General features: G+C 42.2%; 1 protein-coding gene across 2 annotated transcripts in view; it reads left to right on the top strand.

Annotated features, from left to right (window-relative positions):
• The first annotated feature begins 1,107 nt into the window (after positions 1 to 1,107).
• MAPKBP1 (mitogen-activated protein kinase binding protein 1) overlaps positions 1,108 to 17,290 on the top strand; it is a 135,100-nt gene continuing 118,917 nt past the window's right edge. For both annotated transcript variants that reach the window (XM_081312655.1, XM_081312656.1), the window contains exons 1-2: positions 1,108 to 1,967; positions 2,666 to 2,982. In XM_081312655.1, coding sequence (XP_081168781.1) covers positions 2,866 to 2,982 — 117 coding nt within the window. In that variant the 5' untranslated portion in view covers positions 1,108 to 1,967; positions 2,666 to 2,865. The remainder of the gene's footprint in view (positions 1,968 to 2,665; positions 2,983 to 17,290) is intronic.

Below are 17,290 nucleotides of genomic sequence, written 5' to 3' on the forward strand. Positions count from 1 at the left end.
ACATATTAACTCAGAACCAGGCAGATCATACTAAGACCTAGCATGGTGTGTGAACTTAGGCAGATGTACTTGAATTAGTGCAACAGCCAAATTTGGCTTGCAGGTACAGGTAGTCCTTGAGTTACGACCACAATAGAGCCCAACATTTATGTTGCTAAGTGAAACATTTAAGCGAATTTTGCCCCATTTTACGACTTTCTTGAAACAGTTGTCAAGGGAATCACTGCAGTTGTTAAGTTAGTAACACGGTTGTTAAATGAATCTGCCTTCCCTATTGACTTTGCTTGTCAGGTTGCAAAAGCTGATCACATGACCCCAGAACACTGCAACCATCCCAAACACGAGCCAATTGCCAAGCCTCTGAATCTTGATCATGTGACCATGGGGAATGCTGCAAGGGTCGTTAAGCGTGGAAAATGGTCAGAAGTCACTTTTTGCACTGCCACTGTAACTTTGAACAGTCACTAAACGAACTGTTGTAATTTGAGGGCTGCCTGTATGGAGGAAGCCCGAGATGCCAATGATTTCAGAATTCCTTCCAGGGTGATTTCAAAAAGGGGGGGGGTGTGTCTTATTTTCCTGCATTCCATACATTTCTTACAGCAGAGGATACTTGCAGAGGTTTGGAGAAAAAAGTTGGCAACCCCACCTGATAACGCCGCTAACAATCTACCAGAGACCTCAGACGGGCCCGTGGCTCGGCCGCCCCGCGGCTCGTAAAAACACGTCCAGGTGCTCCGGAAACAACGGGCAAGCTTCTTTTTGCTTGCCGAATCAAGCCAGCAGCCAAAAAAAAAGAGGGCGGGCAAAGCCTTGGCTGGGCATCTCCCCCGCCGAGGAAGGAGCCGCCTTCTTCCTGCAGGAGCTCTGCGGTCGAGAAATCCATTCCCCCTCTCCCTCCCCGCCGAAATCGACGCCGTGAAATCGAGGCAGGCGGGCGGTCCCGCAGGCGATTCCCGTCTCCGTTTGGTGGTTTGGTCTGCCTAGGCCACCATAGCCTCCGCGGAATCCGGCTGGCTGGCTGGCGGGGACGGCGCTGTCAGAGCCCGGCGAGCTCCCCCAGAGGGATATACACGGGGGGGGGGCGGCGGACGGCAGAGAGGGGTCGCCAGCTTGGGACTTGCCCAGAAGAAACAGCTGAGCGAAGACGAGGCGGAGGAGGAGCCCAAGGAGAGGGGACGACCCAAAGGATTGGAGCCCGGGCTCGGCGGGGAGGCGGGGATCGGGCTGGCAGCCTTCCCGGCACGGGGGATCCGGCGACTTGGCCAAGCCGTTGCTGTCAGCGGGCGTGAAGGAGCGAGGACTGGCTGCAAGCGAGCAGCCTCGAAGCGGGAAGGCAGCCCTTTTCTCCCACCCCTCGCCTCCTTCGCTTCCCCCGCGCCGGAGCCTCTAGAGGAGCTTCCCCGGCGGCCCCCCGCTCGCGCGTCTTTGGCAAGCCCGCAAAGCCCCGCCGAGCCGGGGAGAGAAGAAAGGCGGCAGGCGGCAGCGCCGGGAAGGCGAGGGCGCTTTTGAATGCGACCCTGGCTGGTGAAAGGACGAAACCCGGCTGCATGGACGAGAACTGGGGGTGGGGGGGGAGAAAGAGGGCTTTTTTTTTTTACGCTTCCGCTCCGGAGCGCCGTTGCCTCCTTTCCAAGGTAACCAAGGTTGGAGGGGGCTTCTTTGAAAGCGAGAAGCTGCGTTTCGTGGTTTTAGGGCGAGCAAATGGGGTCTGACTGAATTAGTCGCCGATTTCTCCATCCTCGTCATCCTATTGTTGGCCTGAAAAAGCTGGAACGGCTTCTGCGTGACTCTATTCGACCTGCCTTTGTGCGTTTCTCGCCTTCGCGGATGGGAAAGAGGTTTTTACGCAAACTTCTGGTTCGGAAATCTCCGTCGAGTTTCTTAACTGACTTCACAGTCATTCATGGTTTTGTGGGTTGAAGCCTGATGTTCTTGGATGGTCGTGATTCTCTTTTTTTTAATGCGTAAGTGAAGTGTTTGAAATAGTAAATCGTCTTTAGGCTTGAAAAATGCCCACTTGTATTGAAAGCTGAGCTCAAAACCCATGAGTTGATCTAATTGCCAATGGTATTATTTTGGTTTACTTGGCTTAGGTATCTGATTTCTGTTTCTTAAAAGGGTAACCTTAAGCATTTGCAACAACAGTGAGTTGTTACTCCACGCAGAGTAGCATGGAGGAATTTCCTTGGAAATTTGCAAAGCATTCATCTCTAAAATAAGGATTCCCGGGGCCAAGTATTATGGTTTGACTTATTAAGCTACCTTTATAAAGATCTATAATAAACTACATCAGGAATTAAGGAATTCAATTTTCTAGATTTGCATGGCTTTGAATTATAGATTAAGATTAGATTAAGTTGGATTTGGACCACATGCTTAGTGAAATGTGGTTGATTCATTTGCGGTTCAGTGTCTGAACATACCCATTCAGTTGTTAGGAGCGATTGTCCCTCACCTGCAAAGCCGTGGCTTGTCTTCAAATTTTGATCTTTGTATTACAGTCACATGCACACATCCATTTTTAAAACAGCCACGTTTTGTAAACTGTAGGCAATGTGGGAATGGTGGTGACTTTACATGAATTCTGAATAAGATGCCTGTAAGATTATATTATTTTACCTTAGTTCTCTTTCTCCCCCCCCCCCCACTTCATTTCTCAAAGGTCTATATTGATCTTGAACTAACCTAAGAAGAACTCTGCATAGCCATATTGCAGAGCTGATGTGTCCAGGAGTGGAAGCCTTATGATGAAGTGAAAGAAGAAGGCCTGGAGTCTCCCGAAAGTGATGTGAAATCAAGCTGTCCTGAACTTCTTTGGGGAAGGCATTTGAGCGGGGACTGTATTACCTCCCCACTAAGGTTATGATGTCGGTTGAAGGCTCCACAATAACGAGCAGAATAAAAAATTTACTTCGATCTCCCTCTATAAAATTGAGAAGAAGCAAACCAGGGACCAAGCGGGAAGATATCAGCACTAAGGCAAGTTTGGCAATTGGGCCTTGTCTCTTTTGTATTATTCTTCAGAAGGGTTTGTGTTGTGTTGTAGTTGGGGTGGTGAAGATGATAGCAGAAGTTGTCATACCTGCCTTCTTGAACCTGGTGTATAATGCAGATGTGAAAGTCCCCATTTGCTGTTTTGAAGGTATCTACAGGTTGGCTTACTAAAGCCAGGCGATACTGCAGGGGAGGGGGATGTTGGGCTAGAAGAAGTAGAAGCAAGCAAGAGGATGTTCAAAAATGTGACAACATTCAAAAAAGGGCTGTATTTAATTTTTTTAGAAATTGGAAGTTGCCCTGTTCCCAATGGATTATGGGTTGCAACCAATAAAACAGTAACAAAATCATTAAAACCAAACAACAGACACAGTATGGATTCCTATAAGAGCCATCAAAAGTTTTGTGCTTCTTCCATGCAGAAATGAGCACCAAGTGTCTGCTTGGTTCAGCAAAATTTTAATTTGTACATCTTGTGGTTTTGGAATTGCTTCTGAGGAGCAACAGGTGTCTGATAGATGCCTAATACTGTTTCGTTATTTGACACATGACAGCTTCATTTTAGCTGGGCTTAAAAGGAACTAAACATTATGGCAATGCTTCCTTTAAATTGGAGTTGAATGACTTCCTCCTTTTGGGGGGGGGCATTATTCAAAGAATGGACTTTTGCCAAAGATTCCTCCCTCTTCTTTGGCTTTTTCTTATTGATCTGAAAATATGATAGAGAGAGACAACCATTATTTTGTTCTCCCTTTTGGAGATAATATTTAATTTGTGTACTCTATACAAGGGAAGACTCAGCTTGACCATACTTTGAGTAACCATTAGTTTGGAGTCTGGAGGCCTGCTTAACTGAGAGCTCAGCCATTGCCCAATCACATGCCTTTGCAGAAAAAATAGCAAATACATCCATTTTTGTATCCAGAAATTAGACATAATTGCACATAATTCTAAGTAATTACTCCTGAGGGTTTGTTTAAAGCAGGGGTAGGCAACCTTGGCTCTCTTATGACTCGTGAAGTCTATGAGTCATAAAAGAGCCAAGGTTGCCTACCCCTGCTTTAAAGCATGTGATAATAGCTGAATTTGATCCTGTGAGGAAACGTGGAAAAACCTCACTAGGTGAGATAGGGTTCACTCCAGAAGATTGGTACTGTTCTTGTAATTCTGGGCACGATGAACATTTAAGTCCCGCAAATGGGAGAGTATGAAATAGAAGCATGAGAAAGAGGACTTGGTTTTTGCAGGTTGACCTTTCTTTTTCCATACTCATGTTACTATGTTTTCCAGATCTTTTTTTTTGGGGGGGGGGTGGGAGGACCTTTTTTTTCCTCTCCAAAAGCCATTGCAGTATCAGAGGTGATGTAGAAAGGTGTGAATGGGTGTGCAGCTGTAGAATGTGAATTGCTAGAGATTAAGGCTCAGCTTTCAACATAGGTCTCTACAGAAATGAAAAGTAGCTGAACTTTGCTTACCATGCCCATGTCCTTGCAAAGCCTTGGTTTTTTAAAAAATGCTGTCTTTTTTGAGGTATGACCTTTTCAAATTAATTCCATAGGTTTTTGTCCTATTCTAGGGTGAAGTGAATTGTTTGTTCCTCTTGATTTTAGATATGTCTTCCTTGGGCTAGCAGGATAAAAGGAGCATTAATGAAAGAATGAAAACATGTTAAGTAGAATTCAAATGACACGAGTCTAATTTTCTTCCTGGAAAAGGGGAACCAAATGAATACACGGATGCATGTGAAACATCCAAGTTAATTTTTCTTGTTTGATGTCTGGAATGGTAAAATTGAGATGATTTTTTTTTTTGCATTTTGCAATATCCTTATGTTTGTGTGACTAAGACATGGTGGAATTTAAGACTGTGTAGGAGAGTATTATATATATTCATTGGGGAAATAGTCTTCAACATATGATAGTTAAATCAGCATCCATCTCCCATTGTCTGTTTTGTAAATGAGTAGTATAAGATAGGGCTATTCAACCTTTTCACCCATTGTACCACTTTTAGGATATGGCAGCATCCAAGTACCACCAGTCACCTAGCAAGGTGTCAAAAACGTGATGACCAAAAAAAAAGGAAAAAAAGTGATGAAGTACAGGTAGTCCTCGACTTACAACAGTTCGCTTAGTGACTGTTCGAAGTTACAATGGCACTGAAAAAAGTCCCCCCAAGCCACAGCCGAGCAAGACACCTGCCTGCCTGTCCGGCGGCGCTCTTCCTCCTGTCCGAGGTTTTCATTGTGAGCATTTCTGTTGAGGATTGGCAGCGGGGGTGGGGTATTTGGTTTTTATTACCCCCCCTCTGCTGGGTGGTTGCAGCAGGTTTTGGTCACTTCACATGATCCTGGGACACTGACCGTCATAAATATGAATCAGTTGCCAAGCATCTGAATGTAAATCACAAGACCCTGGAGATGCTGCAACATTCCAGCTGATCGGTGCTTCTTGTGGGCTCAACAGAAGCATCAGGATCAGTGCCGAGCTCCAGCTGGAGCCTGGCGCTGATCCTGGCACTTTCGCTGAGCCCTGACAGCCCTGCAGCTCCAGCCATCTCTCACTCAGGCTTGTGTGGTGCTGCCACCGGTACAGCTCATTCCCCTCCCCCGCTGCCACATTTCTAGGATGGTCGCGTACCACCTGCCAGGTGCCAATGTACCACAGGTGGTACCCATATCACTGGTTGAAAAGCCCTGGTATAAGAGGTAGACAGAGCTACATTGTGGGGATTGGAGTCCTTGAGGAAATCAGTGCCTTTCTTCCCTAGCAGCTAACTCCCCTGGTGGCGCAGTGGTTAAAATGCAGTACTGCAGGCTACTTCTGCTGACTGCCAGCTGCCAGCAGTTTGGCAGTTCGAGTCTCACCTGCTCAAGGTTGACTCAGCCTTCCATCCTTCCAAGGTTGGTAAAATGAGCCAGATTGTTGGGGACATTATGCTGACTCTGCAAACCGCTTAGAGAGGGCTGTAAAGCACTGCGAAGAGGTATATAAGTCTAAGTGCTATTGCTATTGCTGTTGGTCACTTGGCCCTTTCTAATAATACCTGCCACCAACAGGTAACTGTGACTTGTTAAAGGCTATCTTACCATAATGTACTAAAATACAGGTAGTCCTCGACTTATGACCATTCATTTAGTAACCATTTCAAGTTACAATGGTGCTGAAAAAAGTAACATATAACAAGTGATTGCAGTTACAACCATCACAGTGTCCCCATACTGAAGGATGTAGAAAACTATTTGTATTGGCAATGAGAAACAGGTTTGGAAACATATGTGTGTCTTATGCACTATTATATGCCCAAGTGCTATAAACAACGTTTTTCATAATCTGCTCCACATGTAGCTAATAAAATACCAATATGATGAAAAGATGGTTCAAATAAATATAGTTGGTTTCTACACACAAAGTTAATAATTTGATTTGTCCCGTTCAAGATGCAGTGTTCATTTTATAACCCTGGTGGGGGAAAAAGTGGTTTTTCTAAAATCAAAAAATGGTTTTTCTTCAATCAATTTTTTTTCTCAGATTTGTTCAGGATGTGAATTAAATGATTGTATCTTTATCAGAAAAAAAAGAAAGGCCAGCCAGCATATAGCTTTGGTTTTAGAAAAAAAGATGTGGCTTGAAAAAATATTTTCAGATTTGATTGATTTCAAGTTATCCTGGGTTAGGCTTGGCAACAGCTTTTTCTCTGTGTGTATTGTTTCTTGGTGTCCAAGTGCTGTGTCTTTTTGTTTAGAAAAGGGGCTGAGCTGCTTTCTAATTAATGACTGGGTCTGCAGTGGCAAACTTCCCAGTCGATGTGGTCCTTTTTTTTGTCCAAAGATTTTTTTTTGAGAAACCTGTTGGCAGGCCTGAGGGAGGCAGAAAAGGAAGATAAAGTGTAATGCTGAGGCCAGCTGGCTACCTTCGCCAGTATAATCCTGTAATCCTAAGAAGCGAAATGAACTGGGATTGCACTTCTGAATTTAGCTGAAACTGGATTGTTTAATGACTACAGTGACTTCTGTATGATTAAACTGCAAGAAACTAGTGTTAATTGAAATAAACCCTTTCAGGCTAGTTCAGGGGTAGGCAACCTTGGCTCTTTTATGACTCGTGGACTTCAACTCCCAGAATTCCTGAGCCAGGCTGGCTCAGGAATTCTGGGAGTTGAAGTCCACGAGTCATAAAAGAGCCAAGGTTGCCTACCCCTGGGCTAGTTAAAAAGCGTCTGAAAAGCTGTTTTTGATCAGAGTAAGTCAATCTCCTGAAAGTATCTCAGTGGCTTGGAAAGCCAATTCTGTGAAGTCTCAACTTTTTAAGCTGTAACATGGCCCTTTCCAGCCTGGTGCTGTGTAAGAATATCAGCTTTGATAGTTCCCAACAAGCATGGCTCTTTGGAGGAACAGGCAGCTTTTGGTAGGTACAGGTTTTAGAATACTGTTTTAAAGAGAAGACTGTCTAAGTGTAAACAACCAAGGGTTCCTTCTCCACAAACTCAAGAAAACAAAATGTGTTTTTGAAGCCATTACTGTATTTCAAGTCTTTTGATTGGGCCTGAAGCCCTTACTGTATATCCAGTTCCCCTTCTGGGCCTGTTTGTAATCTGATCTGTAATTGCAGCTGGATAAGGTAAGTGTCCTGGAGAGGTCAGGACACTTCAGACTTGAGGGAACTGGTAGAATCTTTTGACTATTTCTTTGCAGTTGAAAGATAAATGTCATCATGGGCCTAGTCCACGGGTCGGCACCCCGCAGCTCCGGAGCCGCATGCGGCTCTTTGAGCCGTCTCCTGCGGCTCCCAGCCGCCCGGTGTGCGTGCACCTCTTCGAACGGGCAATGGTGCGCGCACACCTCTCCAAATGGAGAGTGGCACCGCCCATTTGGAGAGGTGCGCGCGCACCTCTCCAAGTGGGCGGAGGTGCGCACACACCTCTCCAAGGGGGCAGAGGTGCGCGCGCACCTCCCCAAACCTTTGGAGAGGTGCGCGCGCACCTCTGCGCAAACGGGCAGCGGCGCCGCTCTTTGGGAAAGCTGCTGTGGCATGTTTGCAGGCTGCCGAAAGCGGCAGCTCTGCAAATGGGCCGCGGCAGCTTTCCTAGCAAGCGGCGCCGCTTCCCATTCCGAGAGGTGCGCGCGCACCTCTCCGAACGAGCGGAGGTGCGTGCACAACTCCCCAAACCTTTGGAGAGGTGCGCGCGCACCTCCGCACGAATGGGCAGCGGCGCCGCTCTTTGGGAAAGCTGCCGTGGCACGTTTGCAGGCTGCCGAAGGCGGTAGCTCTGCAAACGGGCCGTCGACGTCGCGCAACCGGGAACCGGTTCCATCACACATTAAAAAAAATGGCAACTGCGCACGTCCGTGCATGCTCAAGAAAAAACCATTTTGCGCATGCGCAAAACATTTTTTGCGCATGCACGTGCATGGACGCACGCACGCGGCTCCCACTTTTTTTATGTGTGATGGAACCGGTTCCCAGTGGCTCTTTTCCTTTTTCAGGTTGCCGACCCCTGGCCTAGTCCAAGGGTAGGCAACCTTGGCTCTTTTATGACTTGTGGACTTCAACTCCCAGAATTCCTGAGCCAGCATGGCTGGTCCATACAGTGTTTTTTTTCTGAATTACTATATTTTTAAGCAGGCAGAAGAAATACATTTTATTCTGCTGGTGAACATATTGGTGTAAAAAACAATGAGGGAGGTGGCAATAGTCTGTCATTTAACTAAGTGAAATTCCATATTTTCTTATTTCATAGATGTGGTGAACTTTAAGTTCACAGTATTTTATTTCTCACACAAGCAGAGTTAGTATCTACCAGAATTAAAAAGAAAAAGAATCTTGCAATATTTTGTCACTCCATCCAGCAACCTTGTTGATATTTCCATCTATATATTTCTTTGGAGTTCAAAATGTGGTAGCCATGGGTAACTTTCCTAAGAACTCTTCAGGCAATTATATACACAGCAGCTCACTCATAAATGTAAAACTTGCAAATACCTAAGCACGCAACAAGGACACCCGCTATACCATCTTAGTAAAGAAGTACTATGGGATGTCAAGGTACTAGGATTAGGAAACCAAGTCATAAATGCTAGTGCTTACTTTTATTGTATGGCTACAATAACAGAATCTTCCATGGCTGAAATACTTCTTTTTTCTCCCTTTATTATCATGAGAATAAGCAGGGTCTTTCTTATCTCAGCCATTTGCTTGGAATATGCCCCAGATTCAGATTTATTTTATTTCCCCATTGTCTTGGTAGAGGTTCTTCCTTCTGTCCTTACGATTATGTTTTCTGCACATTACAGAGTCTTGGGTTGAATAAATGAATAAAGGCCCCTGTTTTCTTGGAGGAAACTGGGGCTGTCACCCTCAGGTGAATCATCAAATACTAGAGCTTCATATCTTTCCAACTGTGCTAGAATGTGGTGGAAAACTCACCAATAACTGGAAAGGATTCAAACGATAATTTATTTTCAAAGCTAGCAAGTTGGTATATTGATACCAGTAAAGGAGAATATTTGTAGCTCCAGGTGGAAATGAGGCGTCCTTGGTGCCCTGGGAGCTTGCTTGTTTTCTTGCAGAATTTCTTGCAGACCTGCTTTGGGTAGTGAAATGTCTGTAAGAAAACAACCAAGCTCAGAAAGCACCAAGGTCTACTCAGATTATATTGAGTCAATTGCACCAAAGAACCCACAGCAAGAGCTTCAAGGTTACACAGATCTTAAGTAGCCAAGGTCCTTTTGATATAATTGGGTGGGAGTTGTGGGAGTGGTGGGTGTTCAAGTTTTTTCTTGGTTTACTTAATAGAGTGGAGAGAAGGAAAAATATGAGTAAAATGTGGAATAATGTCAAATTTTATACAAGAGGACTTTTCTTGCTTATATCAATGTATTATGTATAAAGTTTTGCATAACATTTCAATAAAAGATGATATTTCATTGTAAGTGTCCATAAATAAGCTGCATCTAATAATCTTATATAGAAGGTCGATCAAAGCAGTACAAGTATGCACACATCAAAGAATTTCAATTCCCTTTGAATCTCAAAGGGAAGAATTTGCAACTGATGTCACTAACAGGTAAAGTTGGGTGGGGTGAGGGTTGTTGTTGGTGGAGATCGAAGTGTGAAGACACTACAGGAACACCATTTGAAATCCAATGGGGCAACTTTCATATGCAGGTGGTATCAAACAGCTAATTGTTATTTTAACACAGTGAGATTGAGTAAGTTGTGAAGAAAGAAATTGGAGCTAAGAGAGACAGGGATCACTCATAAAGGGCACGCATTTTCTTAAGGGAATGTGGAATAATTAACATTCACAGAGTAATTAGAACTGTTAGTTCTAATTTTGCCACAAGACACAGAAAATAATATGCTGGTATAAGAAATTCCAGAACTCCAGGCATGGAACTCATTGTAATTATATTCAGGTTCTTTCACCAAACTTGTGTTTGGAGGACTGTATGCTGATGACAGGGTAGCTGTATTTAATACTGCCTTACTGTGTCCTCTCCGTGATTCCCCCCCCCAAAAAATAGTGTGCGTGTTAATGTTAGAGTAGAAATGATCAAATGATTTGTGTGCAGTATTAAAATGCTGTTTTGCTTCCATCCCTTGTTAGCTTAGTGTCATAAGCTGTCTAGGCTAAATTCTTCTCTGCTAGCTTCATTGGTTGATTATGTTCCATAATGTTGCTATTCCATAGATTTACTCCAGGATGATCTTTTCTCAGCAAGGTCCTTTAGATCTTCCATCGCCACTATAATTGAATCCATCCAACTTGCAACTTGTCTTTCTCTCTTTTCTTCCACTTTTCCCAGAATTATAGACTTCTCCAGAGAGCCAGGTCTTTGCATAATGTATCAAAATTATATATGCCTCAAATGAGATCTTTGCTGGCTATTGTAAAAGAGTTTCTACGTATACATATAGGTATACATGTGCACATGCATAGGATAACTGAGACAAATCCTGGAATCTTGGTATTAAACTGTAGGCCAAGGGAGGTCCTTATTTTCATTTTTTAAAAATAAATAAATAAATGGGACTTTGTAAAGGATGCATGCATCTTCTGTTTGGGATTATCCCTAGTTTTTGAAAAACTACTTTTCATGTAGAGGTTTTATAGCTTTCACTTTTAAAGTCTGAGGTGCAGTGTGTACTGTGCACGCTTAGCAGTCTTAAAAAGCTGAAAATCACGCCATTGATTTTTATTTTCACCCAATAGCAATGGCAGATAAATGTAGGCTGAGTTTATGGCTTACCTAGCACTTGCATTTCCCACACTAAAGTCCATTATTCTAACTCCCAGACGTTCTTGCAATAAGTATTATGAGCCTGGTTACAGTTAGAGCTGAAAAGACAAAGCAACACCTTGCCAAGCAAGGAATTGGAGCATCTACTGCATTAATTTACAAGGCTCCATTTCAAGCTTTAAACCCGTAGCTCCCCTCATCCCTCCCCACTTCAAATGCTGCCCCCAAAGCAGCGTTATGAGTGCTTCCTGAAGAAATGGCTTGCTTAGAGAAGCATCAAATTACCCTTGTGCAGGCCTACAAGAATAGATTTATTTTACTTAAATGCTGTATATGTCAAGTTTCCGAGGTATGGGCTTTTCAAGTCCTTGACAGTATACCATTCAAGTATTTAACATATAAATTGACCTGTTATGGAGTTAAATAGCATCCTGGGACCACTTATATTTTCTCTTTTGCAGAAAGGACCTTTAAGTAGTCTGATGCTCACAAACGGCAAAGAATATTAGTCTGTGCTCCAAAGCTTATTTGAGGGGAAATATTTGAATATTAACTAAAGTTGGATTACACAAATTACTAACTGATATTTTCGCTGGCAATATGAATGGATGGAACATGAAGAAAACAGCTATATGTGGCAAGGTTGAGGGAGAAGCAGAAGGGGAAGAAGTCAGATAAAGTGGATGGATTGAGTTCAAAAAGATTATAGGAAAGCCCTTGGAAGGGCTACAGCATTAAAAAGAGGGTAGAAATGGTGAATAATTTTCAATATAGTAATCATGAGTTAAAACATATTAGCCCTTAATTTTCACTTGCAAACATGGCAGAAATTTAACAGTGTTCAAGGATCCATCTTGCTTTGTTTCACTTACTCTGATTTACTTAAAAGCAAGAATATACACGATTCAGGAATTTCAAGAGCAGAACATTCTGAACTCCAGAACATTCTGCTTCCCCTGTGGAGTATGCTGGTCAGACTATGTTAAACTAGTTTGAGGTGTTCTAGGTGTGGCATTATGGTCTAAAGTAGTGCTGGCGAACCTATGGCACGCGTTCCAGAGGTGGCATGCAGAGCCCTCACCCCAGTCCTGCCTTCCCCTGCAGCCCCCTCCTCACCAGCAGCCCCCCCCCGGAGGAGAGTCGCTCCCGGGCACGGCCTGCGCGGAGCAGCACAGCCAAGGACATGGCAGCTGGGCAGCATGGACAAGACTTTGCCCTTGCGCCCCGTCATGCACAGATGATGCTGTGGGGCATGGGCAGAGGGCGTGGCTGCCATGATGCTGCAGGGCCGCCTGCAGGCCATGGAGGCAATAGGTGGCCCTGTGGGCGGGCAGGGTGGGGGGCAGGGCGGTTTTTGGACACTTGGTATCTAAACGGTTCGCCATTACTGGTCTAAAGCATTGTGGTCTTGAATGAACCAAGAACAACCATATTAGGTGGGTTGGTCTGAGAGAATGACTGGCCCAAATTCACCTAGCTGGTTTTCATACCTAAGAGAAGACCAGAACTAATGGTTTCCAGTCCAGCATTTTAACCACTGGACCAATCTGGCTCTCAATTTTGTTATGCAAAACAGGCTAGCAAATCTTACCACCCAATCCAAAAGCAACTGTGAGAAGATGGATTCATGTAAACATTGTAAGTACTTATTCTATTTTTGGATTTGAAAGCTGGCAAGAGGCTAAAATATGCATTTACTAGCCTTTTCTTAGGACAGGCTTCCAATGTGCAGGCTACCTGTGCAAATAATGATTGGTTCTGTCAAATTATCATTATTTAATGGAAGTGAAGGTCTTCTGAGTCCTAAGTAGCTAAATGCAGCTACTTGGTAATTTTTATTTCCAAAATTACACAAAAATATTAAATTCCTAGAGACCTGTATGATGTAGGAACTGCTTTTGCTCAAATGATTATCTCCTATCATAGTCATATCTTTCATATGAAGATGTGCACATATGTCTGTATATATTCACACATTGACTAAGCAATAATCTGATTTCTTTGATTTTGGCCTTTGAGGTTTGTAAATCATAATTTATAGCATAGGGCAATATCTTGTTTGTTAAGGATATTTATATGGCTGCCCAACTCCTGGTGACTCCAGTTGACAAAGATAAGATCCCAAATACAAAACCCAATATACTCCCACCCACTCCTTATGGCAACATTCAGACAAAACACTTGATGGGCTCCATATCAGCTTGGGATCCTAAGGCTTGCTGACAAAACCATATCTTAAGGGCCTTTTGAAAGAGTGACAAGGTAGGGGGCATTCTTATCTGTAGGGATAATGTTCCACTGAGACCACAGAAAAAAGCTCTTCTTGGTCCAGTAGATGTACCTCCTTAATGGAGGGGGGACTCATAACATATCCTCCCTCCATGATCTAGATTCTAGTGGGTCGGATAGATGTAACTGGGGAAAAGAAATAACCTGGTTATAAGCCACCCAAGACTTTAAAATGATAACCAACATCTAGAAACAACTCGGCAACTAATGAAGTTTCCACAAGAGAGGTGACATATGTGTGAATTTAGACTTGTGCAAAACCATACTGGAATAGTTTTGAATGAATATCTGGTTCCAACTCATCTCTCAGCCAGTTCCTGAAACCATGACTAACCAAGTTATGACTTATTACAATTGTGAGCTATTCCACATCCCCTTACATAATATGTGCATAACCTTGCATCAGTTGTTTATGGCATAAAAGAATTCTGGATAGCATTTTGACTCCCTGACAGTATTTCATTCAAATATCGACTTTCCCTGTTTTTCTGTCATAAAGTATACACACCATGCATCAGTGACCAATACATATATCAAAATGAAAAGTTTACCTTCCCGATAAGCATGAAAAGCAAACCTGGACATAGTTATAATGTATATAGACAACAATAGAAACAATACAATATGCTGGAATTATAGTTTTGAAAAACAAATACATACAGCCGAGTAATTTATTCTCTTATGTTCAGGGATGAGCGTGGATGTTCAAGTGTGATACTGTTTGTATGTTAAATATTTTAAACAGATGTTTGCAGCTGACATTTGTTGCAGCTTTCAAATACTCTGCAACTCTAAGGCAATGCTTCTCAACCTCAGGAACTCTTAACATGCATGGATTTCAACTTCCAAAATTCCCTAGCCAACAAAGCAAGCTGGGGAATTCTGGGAATTGAAGTCCTCACGTCTTAAAATTGCCAAGGTTTATAAACATTGCTCTAAGCAAACTTTGATTTTTGGGGGGAGGATTGCATATAATAGATCCAAAGGGCCTATTGAACGTGGATTGGACTGGGGATCAATCGGAGTCTTGGGGAAGCAAACTTGGTGAAATTAAGTAGCATGGAAGAGGCCATAATCGAATGACTGAGATAGCGGATCAAAAAGCTTCCTAGCCATAACCATTGTAAGAACATAAATGCTATCTGCATAAAAAAATACCAAAGCCTTCAAATAACGGGAAATTACTTTTTAAACCTCTGCTACCTGGAGTAAGCTAAATAAAAACTATATTTTTTAAGGCCCATATGTACGGTAGTTCTATGTTTTATCAGACGAAGAAATTACACAACTTTCTATGCGTTTGGTGCATTTTTTTTTCTTTTAAATGTTACAGCCATTATGAAATAAAGCCCCTCCCTCAAATTATAGTAGTCTCAGAGGATATGGTTATAGCACCAATGCACCATGATTTGAATACTAAACAATAATATTTTGGACATTTTTCATTGCAACTCAGAAATGTGCATCTCTTTTGCCACATACAACTATTCGGAAGGTGAAGTTCATTTCTCGACAGTTGATACTGCATTACTGCAGAGGGCGTTCTCTGTGGGTGCGCCAGACCTGTGGAACCGCCTGCCGGTTGAGCTCCGGATGGCCCCTGACCTTCGCTCCTTCCGGCGGGATCTAAAAACTTATTTATTTGAGCAATCCGGCCTGGTTTGATGGGTTAAGGGTTGGGGTTTTAAATATGGTTTTTAACTACTGTTTATATTGGGCATAATATTTAATTGTTTTTTAACTTTTGTATTTCGTTTTTAATATTTATTGCCCTGTACACCGCCCTGAGTCCTTCGGGAGAAGGGCGGTATAAAAATTTAATAAATACTAAATACTAAATACTACTTCTGATTGAAACAAACATAATCAGTTTAAGTACTTGCTCAACAGAAATTACTAGACAACCCATGACCAATTGGGTCATCCTTTCAGAGATATTTCCTTGCTAGATTCCCCAGTGTCATCAAGAACTTCTAATGCTCTTCTAATGCTTTCACTGGAAAACTAGGAATACATTCAGAGATGTAGCTGCCTTGAAACAAAGCCCAAGGTGAACTGTGTATCACAGTCAAACACCAACTGTTTTTGGATTTTGGACACATTATGTAAATTAGCCAATTTGAGGTACTTTAGCTCACAAACTGTTGCTCTATGATGTACCATTTTGGCCAGTCAAAGGTTAAAGAACAAGAGTTTTAGTGTTATATAGATACCTATGAATCTCACCTTGTTCTTAATGAAGACCAACATCTACTCTCTCTCCTCATGCATTAGGTCACCTTTTTGATATCTTTAGAAAATAATAATATAGCTTACCTCCTCTCTCATTGCATATCATGAATATATCTCTTCTTATAACACTGGTAAGAAACATCTGGCTACATTTAAAACAAAGTGCAAGCTAGCAGGTGCACAACTCTCTGATTGCAATTCCCCCCCCCCATTATCTTAAAAAATATATTAATTGGAAGCATGCTATATAAAGTACTCTTGATATTTATGTCATTTTGCAAGTACAGAAAAATGTCAAATTTAAGATTCATACCAAAACTTCTTGTGGGTAGAATCTATTACAGGAAAAAGTGGCTGCATTTGCCATAAACTATAAACCAAGTTTTTACAATATTCTGGTTGACTTGAATGCCAAGCGTGCTGGTGCACACAGCCTCTTTCATCATAGTTAGCTCTTTCTATAATGGCATCTAACTAAATTGTATCTGGAGGGTAGAAACTAGGAATCCTGGTTTCCTGATCCTTTTATAAATCTGAACTCAGAAATCAAGAACAAACTGATTTTTTCATTCTAGCTCATAAATGGAGAAAGACACTAGGATCCTTAGTTTAGGCCATATGTTGAACAAATTATTTCCTGGTTTGAATAATTACCCGCCCTAGCAGAATGGAACAAATGAGCTACATGCAATAACAAGTAGGTTATTTAAAATTAGTCCATTATGAACATGGCTAGTGTCCTAATAAATCTTCAAGGTCAACAGATTTATATAGGGCAGAAGCGGACAGTATTCACTAAACGTGTGTTTCCTAAATCCTCAAAACTGCTTTTCAGTCTGGATCTTATCTTCCATATTTCTTCTGTAATAGAAGGGGGTAGGGATAATCTCTTGCTGATTAATCTCTTTTGTCTTTTCTGTCAGTTAGATGCTGAAATGGAGCTTATGTACATTCAGGGGCCTAGGGAAGAAACAGTTGGTGTGTGTCAAAAGACAGCAGGAAAGCATTTCTCTTCTGATATTTTATAATTTATTGTGGATTTCCAATTTCTTCTGATTTAAAATTTTGAATTTAAGAAAGGATTTTATCAAATGAATTTAGGAGCCAGGATTAAACAAAAAGACTTGTTCTTGCTCTTCTGGACTATTGTCTGCCGCTGAAGCATTCTGACACAAATGTGGCGTCTTCCTTAAAATTGGCTCACCAAAATCAATTGGGATGAAATTAGATTTGTGCGGATAGATTAAAATAAATATCTACACAACAGTAAAACTGTTTACATACATGTTATTAAAAGTTTTACAGAGAATATAAAAACTAACCCAAATAATAAAGAGTAAAAACAGCAAAGAAGGAAAGGATGGAAGAAAAAAAAGTCTAAAAAAAGAGAACCAAAAGAAATAGAAAGAAGCTTCTGATTTCTTCTGTAGCAAATATCAGTATGATTACAGTATTAACTCTTATTCGGCCCCCAGGATGCAGACCAGTACTGGTCTGTGGTCCATTGGAAAGCATGCAAAGCGTGGGCCA

This window comes from Vipera berus (assembly GCF_964194415.1).
Source record: "Vipera berus genome assembly, chromosome: 1".
NCBI lineage: Eukaryota > Metazoa > Chordata > Lepidosauria > Squamata > Viperidae > Vipera > Vipera berus.